This window comes from Macrobrachium rosenbergii, chromosome 22 (genome assembly GCF_040412425.1).
Source record: "Macrobrachium rosenbergii isolate ZJJX-2024 chromosome 22, ASM4041242v1, whole genome shotgun sequence".
Classification (NCBI taxonomy): Eukaryota; Metazoa; Arthropoda; class Malacostraca; order Decapoda; family Palaemonidae; genus Macrobrachium; species Macrobrachium rosenbergii.
In genome coordinates, this window is record NC_089762.1 from 49341951 (window position 1) to 49363384 (window position 21434).

At 36.0% G+C, this 21434-nt stretch overlaps 1 protein-coding gene across 1 annotated transcript in view; it reads left to right on the plus strand.

Moving 5' to 3' along the window:
- Positions 1-17535, plus strand: part of LOC136850873 (tyrosine-protein kinase Fer-like) — a 120880-nt gene extending 103345 nt beyond the window's left edge. Inside the window, 15 exon segments of the mRNA XM_067124909.1 lie at positions 362-554; positions 1299-1436; positions 2180-2437; positions 3051-3154; positions 3157-3227; positions 5382-5420; positions 5933-5971; positions 7662-7908; positions 9461-9675; positions 10519-10695; positions 12054-12267; positions 12919-13071; positions 14169-14291; positions 14851-14973; positions 15608-17535. Coding sequence (XP_066981010.1) covers positions 362-554; positions 1299-1436; positions 2180-2437; positions 3051-3154; positions 3157-3227; positions 5382-5420; positions 5933-5971; positions 7662-7908; positions 9461-9675; positions 10519-10695; positions 12054-12267; positions 12919-13071; positions 14169-14291; positions 14851-14973; positions 15608-15747 — 2234 coding nt within the window. The 3' untranslated portion in view covers positions 15748-17535.
- Positions 17536-21434: the final 3899 nt, after the last annotated feature.

Sequence of the window (21434 nt, forward strand, 5' to 3'; positions counted from 1 at the left end):
ATTCCAGGAGAGAGTTCTCCAGAATTCCAAGAGAAAGTTCTCCAGAATTCCTTTTAATAAAGGGGAAAATCCTTGTGGGTCTTATCCAGCCCAACTGTCTAGGTTGTCTAGGTTCTTCTTAGCATCCTGTGACTGAAATATCCTTTGGTAAGAAATGCCTCACAATGACATACATCAGGTTGTTTAGTCTCGTATGAAACAGTTTTACTTTGCCCTTCTTCAACTTCCATTTGTTTGTGCAGATAGATATATCAGTCTCCTTCTCTCAAAACATATGAAAAAAAAGAAAAGAAAAACATATCATTGTCGTCTATTTACTAACAGCTGCTGCTCTTCTTCTTCTTCTTCTTCTTGACTTTAGGTAAGCCAGGACGCAAGCTGGACGAGCTCAAGGAGAGGTACCAGAAGGCCTGCAAGAAATTGCACCAAGTCCACAACGATTACGTCTTGTTGCTGTGCGAAGCTGCTGATTACGAGAGGGACTTCAGGACCGTACTACTGCCGGGGCTCTTGGAATACCAGGAGCGGGTACAAGAGGACATGATTGACAAGTGGTAGGCCTCTCGAAATGGAGTGAACGTTTCACTGGCGTGTAGTGATTATTGGTGATGTTTTACTGTATATACTTTTATATGGAATCACTTGTATTTACTTGTATTTTACTGGTGAGAGATTTTAAAGTGGAGAGAGAGAGAGAGAGAGAGAGAGAGAGAGAGAGAGAGAGAGAGAGAGAGAGAGAGAGAGAGAGTGTGTGTGTGTGTGTGTGTGTGTAAGTGGATAGAGAGAGAGAGGGGAGAGAGAGAGAGAGAGAATAAGTGAGAGAGAGAGTGTGTGTGTGTGTGAGAGAGAGAGAGAGAGAGAGAGAGAGAGAGAGAGAGAGAGAGAGAGAGAGAGAGAGAGAGAGAGAGAGTGTGTGTGTGTAAATGGAGAGAGAGAGATAGTGTGTGTGTTTGTGTAAGTGGGGAGAGAGAGAGAGAGAGAGTGTGTGTGTTTGTGTAAGTGGAGAGAGAGAGTGTGTGTGTGTGTGTGTGTTTGTGTAAGTGGAGAGAGAGAGAGAGAGAGAGAGAGAGAGAGAGAGAGAGAGAGAGAGAGAGAGAGTGTGTGTGTTTTTGTGTAAGTGGAGAGAGAGAGTGTGTGTGTTTGTGTAAGTGGAGAGAGAGAGAGAGAGAGAGAGAGTATGTGTGGATTCCTACCACAAAGACTCCCGTTTGGTGCAGAGTAATTTTCTTGCTGTGACTTGTGAATCACGTAATGAGGCAGGACCTGACTGCGTGTTTTCCTCCATCTGTTCCCCGTAGGCGTTCTATATTGTCTGAGGTATGCGAGCTGACAGACACAACTCAAGGGAGATATGCCCAGCTGCAGACGGAGGTCGCCACCTCTGTCACGGCCATCTCGCCCAAGACAGAATATTCCACATTTTCTGAGACCAACAAGTAAGTACAAATTAAAATGCTGGAAGTAGCATATAACATGGTTTCAATTGTTGTGGTTTATACGTTTTTATTATTCTAAAGATTTATATGTGCGTTTTGATGTACTTTTGTTGGACCATATTCAAGAGCTTGTAATTTGAATAACTATATGTTTTGGTCAATAAACTTCTATCTATCTATCTCTCTATCTATCTGTGACACTCAGGGAGTCTCTCCCATCTCTCGTTCGCCTTGATTTTTATAATCTTCCCTGGCAGTTTTCCCAGTCCTTCCGTCAGGCATAGCCTGCATAAAAGTAGTATTTTTGTATTTCACTGTAGAAAAGGGTAAAAAAAAAAAAAATATCTGCTACGTGTTAAAATTGTAGGGCTGAAGTGTCTTGTCCCTAGGTGTTGATTTGGGTCATTTAAATAATCAAAGAGAAGTGTCTGACAATCGTGTAGAGTGTGTCTAATGGCATGGATGAAAGGAATGAATATTCTTAACGTCTTCCTTTATAGAGATCAGTGGTAACATATGGGAAAGTGTCAAATCCACGATATAAAAATTTGGGACAAAATGATGACAATTTTTTATATATTTCTGGAACCACTACTTTTCCACCGATTTTAGTAACATAGTAAACACATGACTCATGCAATTCCTTCCTACTCCAGTAGACTGGTTCACTGCCAAAACAACCTGAGAGATATTGGCTTTACTAATTCCATTATTTTCCCACCTCCTCGAAACCCCCACAACAGGAGCTTACCGCCTGACCCAGTGCCCTTCGAATTCTGCCACGAGCTGCTGGGCGACGGCGTGGGGTCTCTCCAGGCCGGTCACCTAGCGGTCGACTCGCTGACCGTCGATTCCCTTCGACTTCGCCTCAGCGACGTCGAACACAGGCTCCGGGAGGTCACGACAGAGCTGAGGGAGAAACAGAACTTACTCAACCAACACGAGACGGAGGTGGCCAATATAAGAAAGAATTCTTTGCAAGATACTAATATAGCTTCTAGGTAAGGAGGGAATGGCTTGGCAATGGCATGGCGGCGTTATGTGGCTGTAAGGTTTTTGTTGGGTATTTAAATAGGTTGATGTAAATGAAATATAGATAGGTATAGACATAGGAATATTTACTTACCTCAGAGAAAAAGTGACATCTTGCAATCTATCCAATATCTTCCTTATGAATCATGGGTATCCAGGAAATATATATCATTATGGATAGTCATACATATTTTTTTATGTATGGTGTGCTTGTAAATAGGTAAATTATTGAATATTTTAGACAAAGAATGAATTATCCCATACAGGATAAAATATAGATTTAGGTAAGTTGGAATTATGCAGTAATATATATATATATATATATATATATATATATATATATATATATATATATATATATATATATATATATATATATATATATATATATATATCCATTAGATCTCTAATTATTTACATTCCTCTGAAAGATTCTCCTCAGAACATTTCTCATACAGTCTAGGTCGATTATATTCAATCTACATAAGTAGGGAATAATAGACACCACGACAAAAATGCTTACCTGCTCGTCATATCCTTTCCAGATTACCTGTGCAAAATACCTCCTCATATCCTTTCCAGATTACCTGTGCTGAAGAGAGCGAGCGACGTCCTCCGACGCGAGCTGAACGAACTGAGATGTAGAGAATCTTGGTTGCAGCATCAGTACTCTCTGATCCACGACCCCTGGCCTCCCTGGGGTGCGAAGAGGCTCCCCAGCCCTGGGAGGCCGCCCAGGCTCAGGTCAACGGCGACTCGGTAAGGGGAAGACTTGGAACATATGACAGTGATATTATATATATATATATATATATATATATATATATATATATATATATATATATATATATATATATATATATATATATATATATATATATAGATAGATATAGATATATATATATATAGATATATAGATATATAGATATATATATATATATTTATATATATATATATATATATATATATATATATATATATATATATATATATATATTCAGGTGAACCACAGGAGAAACTGCACTTTGAAAATGTGACATACTTCTTTTCTTTATTTTTTCCTGTGGGCCTCAACTGAGTTAACTGTCACATGTTATTATGTGACATTAGTGATGTATAAACAGATGTATGTGTATATATATATATATATATATATATATATATATATATATATATATATATATATATATATATATATATATATATATATATATATATATATATATATATATATATATATATATATATTAGACGTGCAAGAATGCTTTCATTACAACGGAAATAGAGGTAGGTATTCAAACATCGAAGCTGAGTTCCGTTACGGAAAAAACACCCTTTGTAGGTAAAGTGCTGATGTTTTGTTTAATCAGATGATTATCTCTTAGATAACACGAGTTCGAGAAGCTATTTGATGACCATAAAGAATTAACTGTCATTTAGATTTCAGTTACAAAATACAAAATGGTTCTTATAACTCTTATTGATGCTCTGGGGAATCTCATGAACATTTAAAGCACTCTCTGTTATTAGTGATTTTCTCCTTTTCCTTTTAAAATTACCTATTACTGAATGCCTGTGAAACAGTGGTTCTCAACCTGGAGGACGCGCCTCCTTTGGGGGGCGTCCACAGCAATTTCCAGGGGGGCGCGAGCCCTAGGGAAAAATTAAAAATTCTCTAATTATATTCGTTTTTCTCTTAACAAGTGTCGCTAAGAAGCAGTGTCAAGTATCTCACTAATTCATTCCCAAAAGAATAAAAACACCCCTTCTCTTTCTCTAATTTTATCCATTTACCTTTAAATCTGGGAGGGAATTTTACTCACAGATGCAAGGGGGGCCGTGGAGGGAAGGACCAACTCTTAGAGGGGGCGTGGTAACAAAAAGGTTAAGAACCACTGTGATAAAAGATCTGTTAATGTTTTCTTTTCTTGCATAATTCAGGCATTTTTTTTTATCCTTGTTAATGTCTTGAAAACTAAATTCTTATTTGATTTCATCTTTATTTTGCATGGAAGCAATTCGTCACAGATTGAAATATGATGTGAGCAGTGCTGATCACATATTTCAAATGTGTCATATGCCTTCATAACTGTCCCTGAGAATGAGGTTATATTCTTTAATACGTCTGTCACTAGTTTTTCGTTTGGAAAAATATGACCTCCTTTTTCATAATTTTTAGAATTTCACGGTTGTGACGATTGTGAAAGATTTTATAATCACTGCTATAGTAGATTTTGTTCTGATCATCCTTTCAGAAGCATAAGCTCCTATTTTTTTGGAGGTTTTAGAATTTCAGTGGTTTGATGACCATGAAAGCTTTTAAAATCACTGCTGAATTTTGTCTGTAAAGGAGATTTTGTTCTGATTTTTTAAAAAACAGTAGGTTTTGGATGAATATCAAAGATTTTGTAATCAGTGTCTATAACCGTTTTGATGACCATCCTTAAAAAAATAAAATAAAACAGAAAGCTTTTTAAAATCACTGCTGAATTTTGTCTATAAAGGAGATTTTATTCTGATTATCCTTAAAAAAAAAAAAAAACAGCAGAATTTCGTGGATGTGACGATTATCAAAGATTTTATAATCACTACCAAGTTTTGTCTGTAAAGGAGATTTTATTTTGAGTATCCTTAAAAAAAAAAAAGGAAACTAGCAGAATTTCATGGATGTGACGATTATCAAAGATTTTATAATCACTACCAAGTTTTGTCTGTAACGGAGATTTTATACTGATCATCCTTAAAAAAAAAAATAACTAAATAAAACTAGTGGCAGACGTGTGATGAAAACATGACCAAAACATGCCGTTGCTCTTTCTTACAGAAAGTGAAAATATTGTCTCTTCTGTTTCTCTCGGGATCGAAAACCTCTCCTGGGAGGTTCTAACACTGTCCTTTCTCCTCCTTTTGCAGGGCTTCAGATCAAAGTCTTTGCTCTCTTTGAATTTTGCGGTATGTAAATGCACTTGCATCTTGTAGTTAGACTAATCTAGACGTGACCTCCATCTGGGTGTCCTTGTTCAATGACTTGTCACCAAAAAACCGATTGATTTTCATAGGATTAACGCTAAAAAAAAAATAAGCTGTTTGATAACATTGGCCAGTCATTTCCTTAGTTATTTTAGTTATCTTCCCTTTGTTATCCTTTTCGTGGCGTCATTTTTTTTTTTTTTTTTTTGTATTGTTGGACTGAACTATATGGAATATTTTTCAATTTGGGAATTGTTCTGCTTGACCATTTTGGTGCCTTCATAGCGTCCAAGAAATGCAGTCCCACCTAAGACCTCGAGGATTTAAAGACAATCCTTTTGGATATTATATAATAAAAGTTAACAGACATTCTGACCCGAGAAATAATAGCTATGACTTATATCTGTGAAAGATTTTAAAGATATATATATAAAATTCTAGGCCATGGAATCACAGAGAAAGAAGCTTAATGCAACCATTACTCTCCCTTCCAGGGCATAAGGTCTAATTCCATACTCGCTATGAATTTCCTGGTATGTAATAGATTTGACTCTCCGAATTGTGTATCTGTCTCTCTCTGTACTTTTTTCTTTTGTATCCGAATTCCTCCATTCTCAAGATCTTTTTCCATGTGTACCTGTTGTGGCTTTTCAAGAAGACAGATGCTACTTGGTTTCTCAAATTACTGGACAGTGTTTTATGTTTATCGTACGTCAGAGCGCAAATCCCTCCATCCCGGTCTTGCTTCGTGCTTAGGAACACGCCCCAACTGGGTAAATTTTGATCCTTGAAAAAGATGTGGGAGTCTTATGAAAGACCTTCAATATTTTTCCATTAGTTTTTAAAAAAACCTGTTGCAACTTACGGTATGGAAATAGCGTTGAAAACGAAGTTGACTCTCGTCCTTATTTAAGTAAAATTACCTTATAATTCTATTGTCTGTCGAAGTCAAAGAATCTACCGCAGAGAAAATGATTAATTGAGCATTAGATACCAAGGAACTGAACCGAAATTAAATATTATAGTTTTAACCCAATAGCAAATTACTGGTGTACTCTTGGGCTCTGTGATTCTCTCAGACTATTAAATGGAGGATGAAAGCCAGTGTTTCTTGGGGGAAAATAGAATCCTTTTCAGCTAATTCAGAAACTAGTATGTATCGTGATTGTGACAAGGGCAAGTGTTCCATTGTCAATTTCTTTTCATGAGTAAAGATCACTTTTAATCTTTTTCAAGTTCTTTCACAGATTCGTTTGATTTTCAAAAGACATTTACTCTCACCTATTCGTACGTATGTGAAGACTTTCGAATGCTCACTGACATTTCACTTTGACTGTTACGATGATTTAATTTTGCTTTTAGTATTTTTTCTTGATTTAGCGCAGACGGATCCATTGAAGTTTGATGACACTTCAGGGGAAATATTACAGGAGAACTGTATGATATTTATCAATCTTTATATAATATTTTCATTTCGCTTTGTTTTTATTTTTCCTAAATATCCAACCTTTTGCCTCTGCTTAATTTTCGTCAGTGAAAGATTTTGCTTAATAAAAAAAAAAAAGCAAACTAACTGTCCTTTCGATACAGTCAAACACAAAATTAATTCATGACTTACAGTACGAATACTATTGTTTATCAAAACTGACCAAATTTGTTTATTCACGAGTTATGTACACAGCTCTTACAAAGTGGAGGCTTCCGTAAGAGAATAACAAGATATACATTTTTAGTGGTTATTTGTCTTCTTTGTGTAATTTGGTTTGTTTTCGTTCATCTTAGACTTGTGATATTATGTTCAGTATAAAAAAATTTAGTTAACTAATCTCAGATCTCTGTAATTAAACTAACAACATGTGGTGTGGTAACAGTGTGGTAATGTAATCGAGTGGGAACTTTGCACGCTGCTTGGCAAAAGATTTCTGTGTCAAGTTCTGAACTTTCATCTTTAGCTCAGTAACAGTAGAGTCATATACATACTTTTAAAAACTTGGAGGAAGCTTCTATAGCTTTCCTCTCTTCTCCTTGCCTTTCATTCCACTGTTTGAATCGTCTGTCATAAAATGGGCATGTTGATTTAAAAGATAAAGATAAAGATGTCAGTATTATTCCAGATTAGCCTAACCATTTTTGAGTAATGACGATGACGACGTCAGTGTTATGTGCTATTAACCATTGTAAGTGACCAGCGCCTTCGAACTCCTTCCTCTTTGTCCGTAGCAGCACCAGCGTTCGGACTCCCTGTCACTCAAGTCCAAATCTGCCGCCATCAAGGAGCTGCTTCGGAAGCCCTTCAGTCGGAGCAAGACGAGCGCCTCGCCCGCGTCCACGCCCCCGACTCCGACGCGGGAGAACACGGTGGAGAGGGTGACGGAGCCGGACAGGAACTCTCTGACGGAGATGTCCACGGACGTGCACTCGGACCTGATGTCGCAGGCGATCAATGGCATTCTCGAACTGGTAAATACAGGTGCTAGGTGTTGGGGAGGAGCGTCCGTCTTGGGTGCGATGCCGGAGACACCTGTCAGCTGGATGAAAGACGGACGCTGGTTTAGAGATGTGAGAAGCAAAGATTAAAAAAAATAAAATAAAATAAAGACAGGAGACGACAGATTGATTGAGCAAAGCAACTCACTTCTCTGACACCAATTAAAGATGTGGGAGGCAGAGGTAAAAAAAAAAAAAAAAAAGAAATTACGTACAGGAGACGACAAAATAATTGGGCAAACCAACTCACTTTTCTGACACCAATTTAAAGATGTAGGAGGCAAAGATTAAAAAAAAAAAAAAGAAAAAAAAGACGTGCAGGAGACAAAAAAAAAAAAATAAAATAAATAATTGGGCGAACCAACTCGCTTCTCTGACACCAATTTATAGATGTGGGAGGCAGAGGTTAAATAAAAAAAAAAAAAAAAAAAGGCGTACAGGAGACAAAAAAAATAATTGGGCGAACCAACTCAATTTTCTGACACCAATATAAGGATGTGGCAGGCAGAGGTAAAAAAAAAAAAAAAAAAAAAAAAAAAAAACGTACAGACAACAACAAAATGATTGGGCAAACCCGCTCACTTGTTTTACGATACCTTAAGATACTCGGTTCTCATTTTAATCTCTAGAGCTGCCTTGATCGAATGAACTTCTTGACCAACGCCTGTGTGAGTGATTTGGGCTTTTGAGTGACACACACACACACAACTGAAGACTGCGATTCAGTCAGTTGTAAACTCATTGCCTCGTTTTTATCACTGGTGGTGACTCCTGACAGAAATTTAAACCGGAAATTTTATAGCTAATACAGTCTGTATTTGAATAATAATGTAAAGATAATTGGTTTTTTCAGCAGTTATATTCTTCTGTGGAACTGTTCTTAATTCTTCCAAAGTCCTTTTGCTTTTCTTGAGCGATAAAAGATGCTTTCTATAAAAGCTGGAATATTTGAAATTTGTCTTTAAAAACTTAAACTATGAAAAATTCTCAATTTAGTCCTTCGATAAACATTAAATCTAGTAAATGAAATAAAATATCCCTTCTTTATAACATATTTTAATTTTTAAACACTGTATATGTACACACACATATATATATATAATTATAAATTTCTGACTCACATCAGGATCGAACCCAGGTTTTTCTTCAATTGAAAGACATAGCATAGCTTTTGTGGCTTTCAATTGAAAGTTGGTTCGATCCTGATGCGAGTCAGCGGATGGAATGGAATAAGTTTTCCCCGACTTTCAATTGAAAGACTTTTCACGGTCCTGACCTGATGCGAGTCAGAAATTTATTTCTGGGGATCACACAAGCATTTCATCGTTCCACACGTTGGTTGTGTGTCCAGATTATATATATATATTTATATATATATATATATATATATATATATATATATACAGACCTTTAAATGTCTATATATATATATTTTTGGGGCTTTATATATTATATATATATATCAATATTAGTAGATTAAAGAGAATGGAATAAGTTGAATTAATGCTACAGTTGTTTCTCCGACTTCCGTAGAGTTACGATCCCATCTTATTTTAAAAGACGGTGTCTGGAAGACACCACCACTGAGCCCTGGTTTCACGGAGTCCTTCCCAGAGAAGAAGTTGTGAGATTGCTGGTCAACGAAGGCGACTACTTGGTCAGAGAGACGACTCGGAACGACGAGCAGCAGGTCGTCCTCTCCGTCTGCTGGGGATCACACAAGCATTTCATCGTCCAGACTACGCCAGAGGTGAGTGAAGTGGTCTCTGATCGTTGCGACTTCGTTTGACGTGAAAAGGGACCAAGAATTGTAGGAAAGGGAAGGAAATTCCATCGCATTCATTTTCTAACCACTGAGATGCCATATTGCATTATCCCGTGAACCTAGGTGGGTTTTATTTGATATCTGTAATGGGAGAAATGATTTTATCCATGGGTGAACCTCACTAATGATTTTGGAAAGGGTATAGTGTATGCATTACTTTAGGTTCTTTGCAGCGTCCCTTCTCTAGGCCCCTAGCTGCAGCCTCTTTCATTCCTTTTACTGTACCTTCGTTCGTATTATCTCTCTTTCATCTTACTTAACCCTCTCCTAACCATTTTTTCGTATAGCAACTGCGAGGTTTTCCTCCTGTTACGCCTTTCAGACCTCCTTTACTCTCAATTTTCCTTTCAGTGCTAAATGACTTCATAGGTCCCAGCGCTTGGCCTTTACCTTGAACCTTATATTCTTGTCCCAGCTGACTGCTGGGAACATGAATTTGCACATCTCAGTAACTCTTATATGAAATGGTAATTCTGCAGAAGAGCTCCGCACAGAGATATCGTTTGTTAATGAAAACTTTTTGATTGAGCAATGTAGAAAAAGTGTGTATAATTCTGTACAGATGATAATTTAAGAAATTTACTTTTTACACTCATCCCGGAGGTGCTGGTACTAAACACAGCGCCCCTCGGAACTTCCCTGCAGAATTACCCTTGAAATATTTGAATGAACTGGTCACGTCACAACTGAATTTTCAACCCCGTCTCTGAGAGACGAATATGCATTTCATCAAATATTTTCCGTTAAAATCTATCTTGCATCTTCCAGGGTCACTACAGGTTCGAAGGTCCAGCATTTCCTACCATTCAGGAGTTGATTCTCCACCAACACGGATGTTGTCTGCCCGTCACTAACAAATCCGGAGCGATATTGAAGAACCCAATTTTCAGAGAACGCTGGGAGCTCAACAATGATGATGTGGAGCTGAGAGACAAAATTGGAAGGGTAGGTTTTTAATGTGAGAAGCCTCACATTTCTGCTTTATGAAGACATGTCAGATGGAGCCTCGATGGCTCGGTCGGTAGAGCAGCAGCCTCAGACTTCATAGAGGTCTGTGGCGTGGGTTCAAAACCCGCAGCCGACCGGTCAGAGAAGGTGGACACTTTGCTATCCGTGTAGACACCCCGGGATTACGTATGTAATCGACGGATGTGTTTGCTGAAAGCAAATGGGTGTTGCAGACTAATACACACATAAACAAAGCCACCCCAACATCTTCTAAAAACATAACAGACACCTCACACTTCTCGCACTGTCGACCTAACCGCCCAGTTCTCCTCGCTGCTGGGAGAAAAGGGAGCTGGGGATTTGGTACAATACACACATTCGTTACCGGGGTCTAAGCGATGTCAGGCAGGGCAGCCGATCGAGGCTACGGCCTACCCCACCACCAAATCAAAGTCCTTCAAAAGAAGGCATCGTGCTTACCCCATATAAAAATGGGAAAAAGCACGTTAAAACGAAGAAGGAGGAGGAGGAGACATGTCAGATCTTCCAGGTATGCAGTTCATTCGAGAACATTTGAAATTTTAGGTATTATGGAGGACGGAGAAAATAGCCTGCACCGAGCACCTTTCAGGATTAATGCCTGGAACAGATTAGACTTTGAATTTAATTAAAGGGATATTTGTGTAGACCTTGGTGAGTTTAATTAAGGGGATATTTGTTTAGACCAAGGTCTACATTCTTTGCTGAAGAGAACGACAACAACGAAAAGCTCATATGTCCTAAGGAAAAAATTTGAAGGTTGATAATACAAAGAGAATGAATGAAAATGTGCAAATAAAACTTGTCAAGGCGTACGATCATCGTAGAAATTTGTTTAAGTCACGCTAAGATACGAACACAACAAAATTTAAGTAGAATAGTACCTTCTCTCGTAATGTTTTTCGTTATATATATGTACATTAACAGAAATATGTAAGCCTGAAGCTCTGTCCTTATATTTTCATAATCCTTGCAAGTAGCAGAATCCAGGCTCACGGAAAAGATTCTATCTTCTGATGGAAATCATAAGCTGATGACTAACAAAACCTTGACAGTACAGTATACTGATGAGCACGGGCGCTTCTAGGAGGTCCGTAAAGTCTGCTTTTGCGAATTCATAGATATTTCTGTTCATTTTACTTTGAAGAATGACTAAACTGGTATCTTGTCACCCTCTAAACTCCTCAGATTTCCAGATTTCCTGAAATGGGTGAATACATTTGGTGGGTCTCATTTGTGAATAAAACCACTTGTAGTCTGGGAAAAGCAAAACTTGGTCCGTTCGAGCAACTTCTAAATCTCTTATTTCCTCGCAGGGAAACTTTGGCGACGTCTACAAAGCTCGCCTAAGAGACTCCGGCCTCGAGGTGGCTGTGAAGACGTGTCGGGTAACTCTTCCAGATGAACAGAAAAAGAAGTTCTTACAAGAAGGCCGCATCTTGAAGCAATACGATCACCCCAACATAGTCAAATTCATCGGAATCTGCGTTCAGAAACAGCCCATCATGATTGTCATGGAACTTGTCCCCGGTAAGTCTAATTCCCACGTTAACTCACACATACTTATATATATATATATATATATATATATATATATATATATATATATATATATATATATATATATATACTGTATATAGATTAATTATTCGCATAGTATATCTAACAGGAAGGATTAAATAGGTGGAAAATGAGACACATGGAATTGGCAAAGTTGTGTAATAGTAACACCGGAACTAAAAGGATTCTATATACTTTTATTAGCTAAGGAGTGCTAAATATTTATGCCTATTAGTTACCCTGTACCCCTAAATATAAGAAGTGCATTTCTCTCTTTATTATTTTTGTAAACAATGCAACCCACTACTAGATCTTCTTTTAGAAGGATAATAGTGAGTCCTTCATTGTGAAATTGACGGAAAACTGACATTAAGACAAAGAACTCACAAGCCATAGATTCACAAAGTCTAAAGTCAGAACTAACACTGGTCAAAGGGACTCATGAAATGACCTTATCTAGTATATTTTTGTAATTTCTTCCTTGATCATCCTTACATGAGATTTTTTTTAATTTTTAATATATGTCAACTTTATGCACTTACTAAATTTTCTTATTTACTAGATTTTCTTGGTAGTGAAACCAAATTGTTTTCCAAAGTTTATCCACAAGTTTCTCTGCAGGTGGTTCTCTTCTTAGCTTCGTCCGTAATAACAAAGGCAAACTCACAGTGAAACAGATGATGGGAATGTGTCTGGACACAGCCTCTGGGATGGCATATCTCGAGTCAAAGAACTGTATCCATAGAGATCTGGCGGCGAGGAACTGTCTAGTAGGTAAGTAGTCCTGTGGAAACACCCTTTCATCCAGCTTTTCCAGCCGTTTTTGTGATATATAGAAAAGTCTGTTGTTTAGTCCATAACAAATCTTGGCTTGAATTCATTTGCAAACTGAATTTTGAAGTTCTGGAAACATTATGACAAAGTTCCAGTCAGAGTTTGGTGAAAGGCAATTAGGTGTATCATTACACCATAAGGTTAATGTTGACAAGTAGTATATGGATCGAAAATGGTAATTGATTCAATCCAGGGATGAGACAGGCACCCAGATCTGGTCAAAACATCCCAAAATGACATGGCCATATCTATATTAGTCTTCTTTTATTGTTGGTCCATGAAAATAGAAGACCGTTAATGAAGCTGTCAAGGCAAAAAATAGGAGATAAAATGATAGTTTAGTTTGTGCACTGCATGAACTTTATGATAAAAAGTGGAAAGGGTTTTGGAAGTCAAGCGTGCAAGATAAATAGTGTCCCAAAGCAAAAGACTAACTTTGATATACGACTCAAACAGTGATCAAAAAGAGATGTTCAGTGCTCCAGTATATTGCTGTGGCAGAGCATAGCTTTAAAAGATTCTTACAGCAAATGAATAACTAAATGGGAGTTCAGATTTTTGAAGAGTATGTATTAATTTCATAGTTCAGGGAAGAATTTAGGTTAAACCAAGGAATTGTAAACAAACGCAACTGAAATGTTATGAAGGATTGCCTAAGAACAAAGGACATGTTTGCATTGATCCTTCAAGTAAGTTCATGACATATGCGATCAGTCTGGACAGTCAAGTATAAAGGGATTCTGACTAATGAGTCACCTTCTGGGGTGACTGAACTTAGTACTGTAGTTGCATAAGTAATCCTTAGTGTACATGTATTGAATAATTTTCTATTTCTACAGGACAGGTTAGCAATCATAATAAAGTTCTCTTTTCTTTTCCTTCTCCTTGAAGTTGACATACTATCAGTATCTGTTAGTAGGATCAGGGATTATCAGTAAGCTATATGCTGTTAAGATCAGTGGGTTTTTTGTGTTAAAATCAATGTTAATCATGTATACACAAAAAAGTTGTCTATACCTTGGTTATATTTTTTCCAGGTCATCAGAACATAGTAAAGATATCAGATTTTGGCATGTCTCGTGAAGAAGAAGAATATATAGTGAGCGATGGCATGAAACAAATTCCAATAAAATGGACAGCACCAGAAGCTCTCAATTTTGGTAAGAATCAACTTGTGGTGTTTAAAAGTCAAAGATCAGTTTTGCTCTTCTAATCCATTATGATTTACTGTCTTGCAGAAAACCAAGTAGTTTTAATGTTTTTTTAGTTTTGATCAACCATGACATCTCTCTATCTTAAATATATATAATTTAGATGTTAAATCAGAATTATTTTTACTGTACTTGATGAAAGTAGAACTTCACTTCATTTTTATACAGAACTATTACTGTGTATGAAAACAGAAAGGCTTTTTGGTTTGAATATAGACTTTCTTGTATATTGTGGAAAACAAATTGTATCTCTGGCATTTCAATTTGACACAGCTTTTAATAAGTAATGTAGACCAAGTGATATTGTGTTTATTATAATCATAAAACAAATGTTTTATTCAGACTAACTGAATACTTCATGGACACATATTCCTTACAATTTTTTAAGGCTTTTTCAAATGTTTTCATTTGAAATATGAAATAAACTATACGGTTCGTCAAATGAGATTAATAGGCTATGTATCCATGTGAAATAGGATTTGTAATGATGATAAATTGTATATTGCAGGCAAATACACTTCTCTGTGTGATGTTTGGAGCTACGGGGTGCTGTGCTGGGAGATCTTCTCCTGTGGAGAGGTTCCATACCATGGATACTCTAATTCAAAAGCCAGAGAGATGATAGATTCAGGTACTGATTATATTTATACATTCAAGGAGTTATGACTGGTTCGGGTAAATTTTGAATATTATGATAAGTAAATGAGATGCAACAAATAAATGCAGGAGTTTTGGTATAGTTACTCAGTCTCCTGCTGTCTTTGTCATATTGATTTAAGTTGATTTTGATTGTGTGTAATTCCAGAGTAGTGTGTGTTATTATGTCTTAGTCGACCCCCGGTATTCGCGAGGATGCATACCGCTACCCCCATGAATAGCTAAAATCCAAAACACTTAAAACCCCCTCAAAAAACGCTTATAACTGCCTATTTTGATAGTTCAAAGCATCAAAAAACCTTCTAAAAATGCTTTTTCCCGAATATTTTAATAGTTTTATCACAAAAAGTGCATTTAGTCATGAAAATGGTATGAAAATACAGTAATCTGTGAATATTTCTCTATGAAAAATACCGCGAATAGGCGAATTTTCTGCGAGTAATGTGTATATAGGTTCCACAGAAAAATCCGCGAATTGGCGAAGCCACTAATCCGAACCGCGAATAAGCGGGGGTCCACTTATACATATTGTTTATATATACAGGAACAGTTCATTGTAGTGGTGTAAAATAGCGTAAAACTAATGTTTCCATTTAATCCTCCCACAGGATACAGAATGTTTGCCCCTCCCAACACGCCAGAGGAAATGTATCAGCTCATGCTCAAGTGTTGGGAATATGAACCAGAGAAACGACCTCACTTCCAGGAGATTTATGAATCTGTGGACACTATATATGCGCCGTTATAGTGATATTATGTTCTAGGAGGTTGTTTTTATTTTGATGAGAGTTCTAGCACAATTGTATAGCCATTAATAGATATTTTATACTGTGTATAACTTGACTGGGATACTTGGAGGTATGAAAGGCTGCAAGGAGAATTGAAGCGATTGTATTTATCGGTTGTCCAGTCAGGTAATTGCTGTGAAAGTTGTTCTATGTTGTATTTTATACACACTTATATATATATATATATATATATATATATATATATATATATATATATATATATATATATATATATATATATATATATATATATATATATATATATATATATATATATATATATATATATAGTAAAACCCAGTAAGTCATATTTAACATGTCAGTGTTTCCAAAATGTATTTAATGAACAGTTTTTGATATTCATTTTTAACACAATTTTGGCCTTACTTGGAGAGAGGTTTGGTCAGAGTATAACAAAGATAAAGTAGGTGCTTTTAAGATAATCATCCCTTTCTTAGTTATGAATGAATGTCTTCAGTGTTTTCATGTTTTTTTTCGTAAGATGCTTCTTGGTGCAAAATGGATTTGCAGTTTTTTTGGTGCAATTATTCAGTGTAGTTTAGTTATGTTGTACCTACGGATTTGATGCCAAGTTGCCAACTCGAAGGGCGAGGCACTGCATGAAGAAGATAAACCCTGCAGTATTTTTATGTTAGTGTATTTAATAATTTATTCAACAGTATTTCATGTTCACGGTGTCATTCATGATGAGAATGCTCATTCTAAATGCATTCCATGTGTTGTAAACTCAAGTGACATAAGGAGACGAGAAAGAGAACCATTCTCATTCATTCTTGTGTTAAAACCACTTTTTCCGTTTTACTGAGGAAGCATCAATTGGCTAACTGAACCGAACTGTGTGCCATATTCCCACAGACTAGTGTTTATGTGCCATGGAATATTACAGTATGTATATCTGTGTGGTCTGCATGCAATGCGAGTCTTGTTTTTATTACTGAGAAGATTCCTGCAAAGAGGTTTTGCAGACGTGTTAACTTCCTCACTACTTAAGAAAATCATCTTTTATCTTGTAAAGTACTCCCAACCATTTTCACAGGAAGAGTTACACAATTACTCAGTCATTTTCCTGGTGAATATAAGAGCGTGATTGAGATGGGTTATGAGAGTGATTACGTGGATACTCCTACAGATATGTATGGGAATCAAATGGAAGATAGTTGATGCGCAGGATGGCAGCTGATGGCATAACCTAATTATCCCTAGTTGTGGAAGCTGTAACCAACAACGTTTGTACTTTAGTCTTAGGTACTTGTACATGTGTATTATATATATCTAGTCGACTAACATATGACCTAAGATTATGGGTTTACCATGAGGACATTTCCGCTCTACTTTCTGTACATACTCGCACTAAGGCTTAGTAATTATGATGTCTTTTACTCTTGTGTATGATTCGTGATTGTTGTTGTTGTTATTACGAAGTGTGCTGTGCTTTATGGAAGGTTTTGAGAACTTATGCCTGTTAGTTTATAATAAATTTGTATTATAACAACTTGATACTAAATTTTTCTTTTTTTTTTTTTCATTGGTCCGGTTTGGACCACTTCATTGCAGTTACCCTTACAGTGAACCAGTTTCTGCTGTTCCAGTTCATTAAATATAAAAAAAAAAATTTTACATTTTGCTAACTGTCATAAAAAAAATTTTTCCCCCTTCATTAACTAACAGTGAAATGATCTTGTTAAGCTTTTAGGGTAATTTCTTTCTATTAAAACTATTGAAATTTACTTTGTGACCTATGAATTACCTTTGAAGTTTCTTCATGCAGATTATCTTTGTTTGATGCAAAGAATGTGACAGAATATTATGCTGTGTATAATTTGGTGAAGATTGTGAGCCTTACAAACAGCTCAAATAAAGTAGAAATAATGTACAGAAAAGAAAGACGAATCCAGTAGAACATGGTAGTAGTGTCAATGCACTCCGTTTTTAAATATGGAAGTCATAGATTGTCATAATTCTTATAAAAAGATGGAATACAAGTATTCAAATGTTTTTTGATGCAGAACGAACAAATTAAGGTAAGTAAATAATAGGTGAAATGCAATAGAATAGCAGTATGGAATGATGAACCCTATAATAAGCGTATTGTGTTCAGGCACTGTCATATGAATGGATTATAAAATCATCTTGGTGCAGATTATATATATATATATATATATATATATATATATATATATATATATATATATATATATATGAATGTCTTTTCCTGTAATACTATATATATATATATATATATATATATATATATATATATATATATATATATATATGTATATTAAATGGCCTATCATTTAGTATTTATCACAAATTTCGTGCCTTTACTGTGTTCAAAGGCACTTACATTTCACGCTAGCGAAGTCGTATAGCATAAGCCATATTGTTTATAAACACGTCCAATTTGTAGACTCTCTCCTAAGGTTGGATCAAAAGACATTTATTTGAATGAATGGTGTAAACTGGAGCAAAATAAATGCTGCAGCAACAGCGACTGACGGAATATTAAAAAAAAAAAAAACACACACACAACGTTTAAAGGAGTTTTTTTTTAATATGTACAGCGACAAACGATAACAGTGTAAGATCTTAGGATTTAGGATAACATAAGTGACATGGCATATAAGTTTTCAAGGCTCTGTTTATTTATAGACAAACACGTTTGGTTTATTTAATGAATCAGACTTTCAGCCTTAACCAGTCATTTCCTGTAATCAACAAAAAAAAAAAAAAAACGAAGCTGACTTTGACCTTTAACTTCTTTAAGCATCTTACTTTTGCCATTAAAATATTTGGGTAAATATTGTGTGTATGTGTGTGTATGCATATTTGTGTGTGCGTGTATATATATATATATATATATATATATATATATATATATATATATATATATATATATATATATATATATATATATATGTATGTATGTATGTATGTAGGTAGGTAGGTAGGTAGGTATGTATATATATATATATATATATATATATATATATATATATATATATATATATATATATATATATATATATATATATATATATATATATATATATAATATTTGAAAGTGAGCAACTTTTTCCTTTTGTAATGAATTATAATCTTTATTTTCTTTGGAATATAAAATAAACTCGGGGAAAAGTATTGTTTTTGTATTTAAAAAAAATAATAAATAACCATAAGAATATAGAAACAATATGCAAAGTGTGGATGATATGATAACTAATAACAAAACTATTAAAGATTTTTGTGCCTACCGAATCTGCATCTGTTGACCGCTCAGCAACCAAAAAGTTTGAGATAGCTGTCTCAGTCTTCTGACTTTTGGCATAACGGATGTGTTGGTCTCCTTTTGCATGCTGCTTCACATCACTTAACCCACCATTGCTAACTGAAAACTGTCTTCGACATATTCGACAATTTGCTTTCAAACTGTTATCAACACTGCTGAGCCATGGATACTCAGTCTCCCACTCATTTCGATATTTTTGAAGTCGCCTGTGCTTCTTTGTAGGAGGAATAGACTCGACCGAGCCAGAGGAACTTGTTAGTCATTTCATCTAATAGCCAACCGGAGTACTAAAACATGACACGCGGCCCTACTCTCGCTGGCCAGGCTGGTGCTGGGGTGGGGGGTGTGTGTGTGTAACTGAGTAGGGAGGTGCGAGACAGACCTCGCGTCGCTCATTAATCCCGTACTTTACACGTACCGAAGGCAACCAGTGAGTGACAAAAGCATAATTTTGCAGTCTGGCAAGATTGATTGAAAAATATGCCAATGTAATTTTAAAATAATGATGTTCTGACAGCCAAATACAGAACAAATGGCGTTCTGTATTGGTTCAATACAGAACGCAGCATCTCACTCTTAAATACAGAACGAATCTGTATTTTACAGAACGGGTGGCAACCCTACATGATAACATAACTTCGTATTAAAACGGAAATAACTCAGGCTTCCGACCAAAAATCGGGGTTCAGCTTTTCCACGAATATTGTAATTTTGAAAAGCTATCCTTACCGCTTTGCATAATTATTTTCAACCCATTTCAAGGCTTTTAGATGACTTTGAATGTATGACACGATTTGATGACCATGATCATAACACACTCGAGTCCGAAATGTTTACACTTGTGTATGGTGGTTCGATGGAATTTTTAAAATCACTGTGGAAACATATAATTGCGTAGTTTTTCAAATTATTGGTGTGTGCTATGAATCTTTAAATGTTTTGTCAGTTCCGTACTCTTTTAAGAACACTTTAAGAGGGAGACTTCGTGATAGTTAGCCTAGGCTTAGTGGAAAGCGAGAATGTTGCCAGTCACGTGTTTACACTTATCCTCTGTTTCAATGGCAGGTCATAGTTTTACATTGCTGCGCACATTTTTGTTGTTTATGGCGAGAGTTTTAAGAGGAAGATCGTCAAAGGATATTCGCCAAAGAAATATGGGAGGCATTTCATATGGAAAGAAGGGAAGATGGTATCGGCACAAACAGCCAGGTAAGATACAACAAACACCATTTTTCTGTACTGCTCCTTTTATTCGTTTACATCGTGTACGGAAGCGATCAATAAAAAATATATATAATACATTAAAGTAATGTATGTACACTGCCTTTAACGGCTTAATTTTTGTGTGACGAGTATATAGGAAAATGGGGTAGATGACAGCTTTGCGCATGCGTAGACCAAACTTCAGCCTGCGATGGTGTGCATTCTCTATGACATTTTCGTACGCAAAGGTCTCAAATTAATGCAAAACTCTGTTGTCAGAGGCCAGTGAAATTACTTTTCATCAGTACTAAGCCTAATTATTGGGTGCAGTTGACGAACTATTCCCTTAATTACGGACAAATACTTTTTGAGAAAGTTTCTCGTATAGGTCTAAACATGCCCTTTGTCTAGATAATGTTCTCAGGCTGCTGTCTCTTAAATGAAAGAACTCTGTTAGATAGAGCAGAAACGAAAACTTTTTCTCTCATTAAGTACTAACTAAAACTAGATTTATATTAATTTCTATATTTCAAAAGAAAAAAAAAACTGTCCCGTTTTACGAGACCAAGGGGTTGGTGGGGATGTTCAATCTGTGAATATGTTGAATTATTATAGACCTGTGATCAAATTTTCTGTACAATATACAGAAATCATACCTCTAAAGAAAGCATACTTATGAATACCATTATTAGTGGGCGAGAAGGTTAACGTATCTGGAAGAGATGGAGAATGGTGAGATTCCGAATCATTTAATTGAATTGATTGTATGTGGATATCACTCCCAGTTGGCAGGTGTAGGCTATTTAAAGTTAGTTTTGTTGTAGCACTGTTTTCTCGTTATGTTTTTATAACTGCTTTGTTGATCATGCGACACATATTTTTGTCTTTAGGTGATGCAAACCTTGGAACAAAAAGTAAATGTGAAGTGCACGGTGCTACCAGATTTAATAGCCGTTATATCGGACAATAGTAAAATTAAAAAGGAGTATCTTACTGTTTACAGACGGGTGTGCGAGGGAACGTACACGAGAGACCGGAAAACTCTTTATATGTCCATCTATCTATCTATCTATATATCAATATTCCAAGAGTATCTCTCTCTCTCTCTCTCTCTCTCTCTCTCTCTCTCTCTCT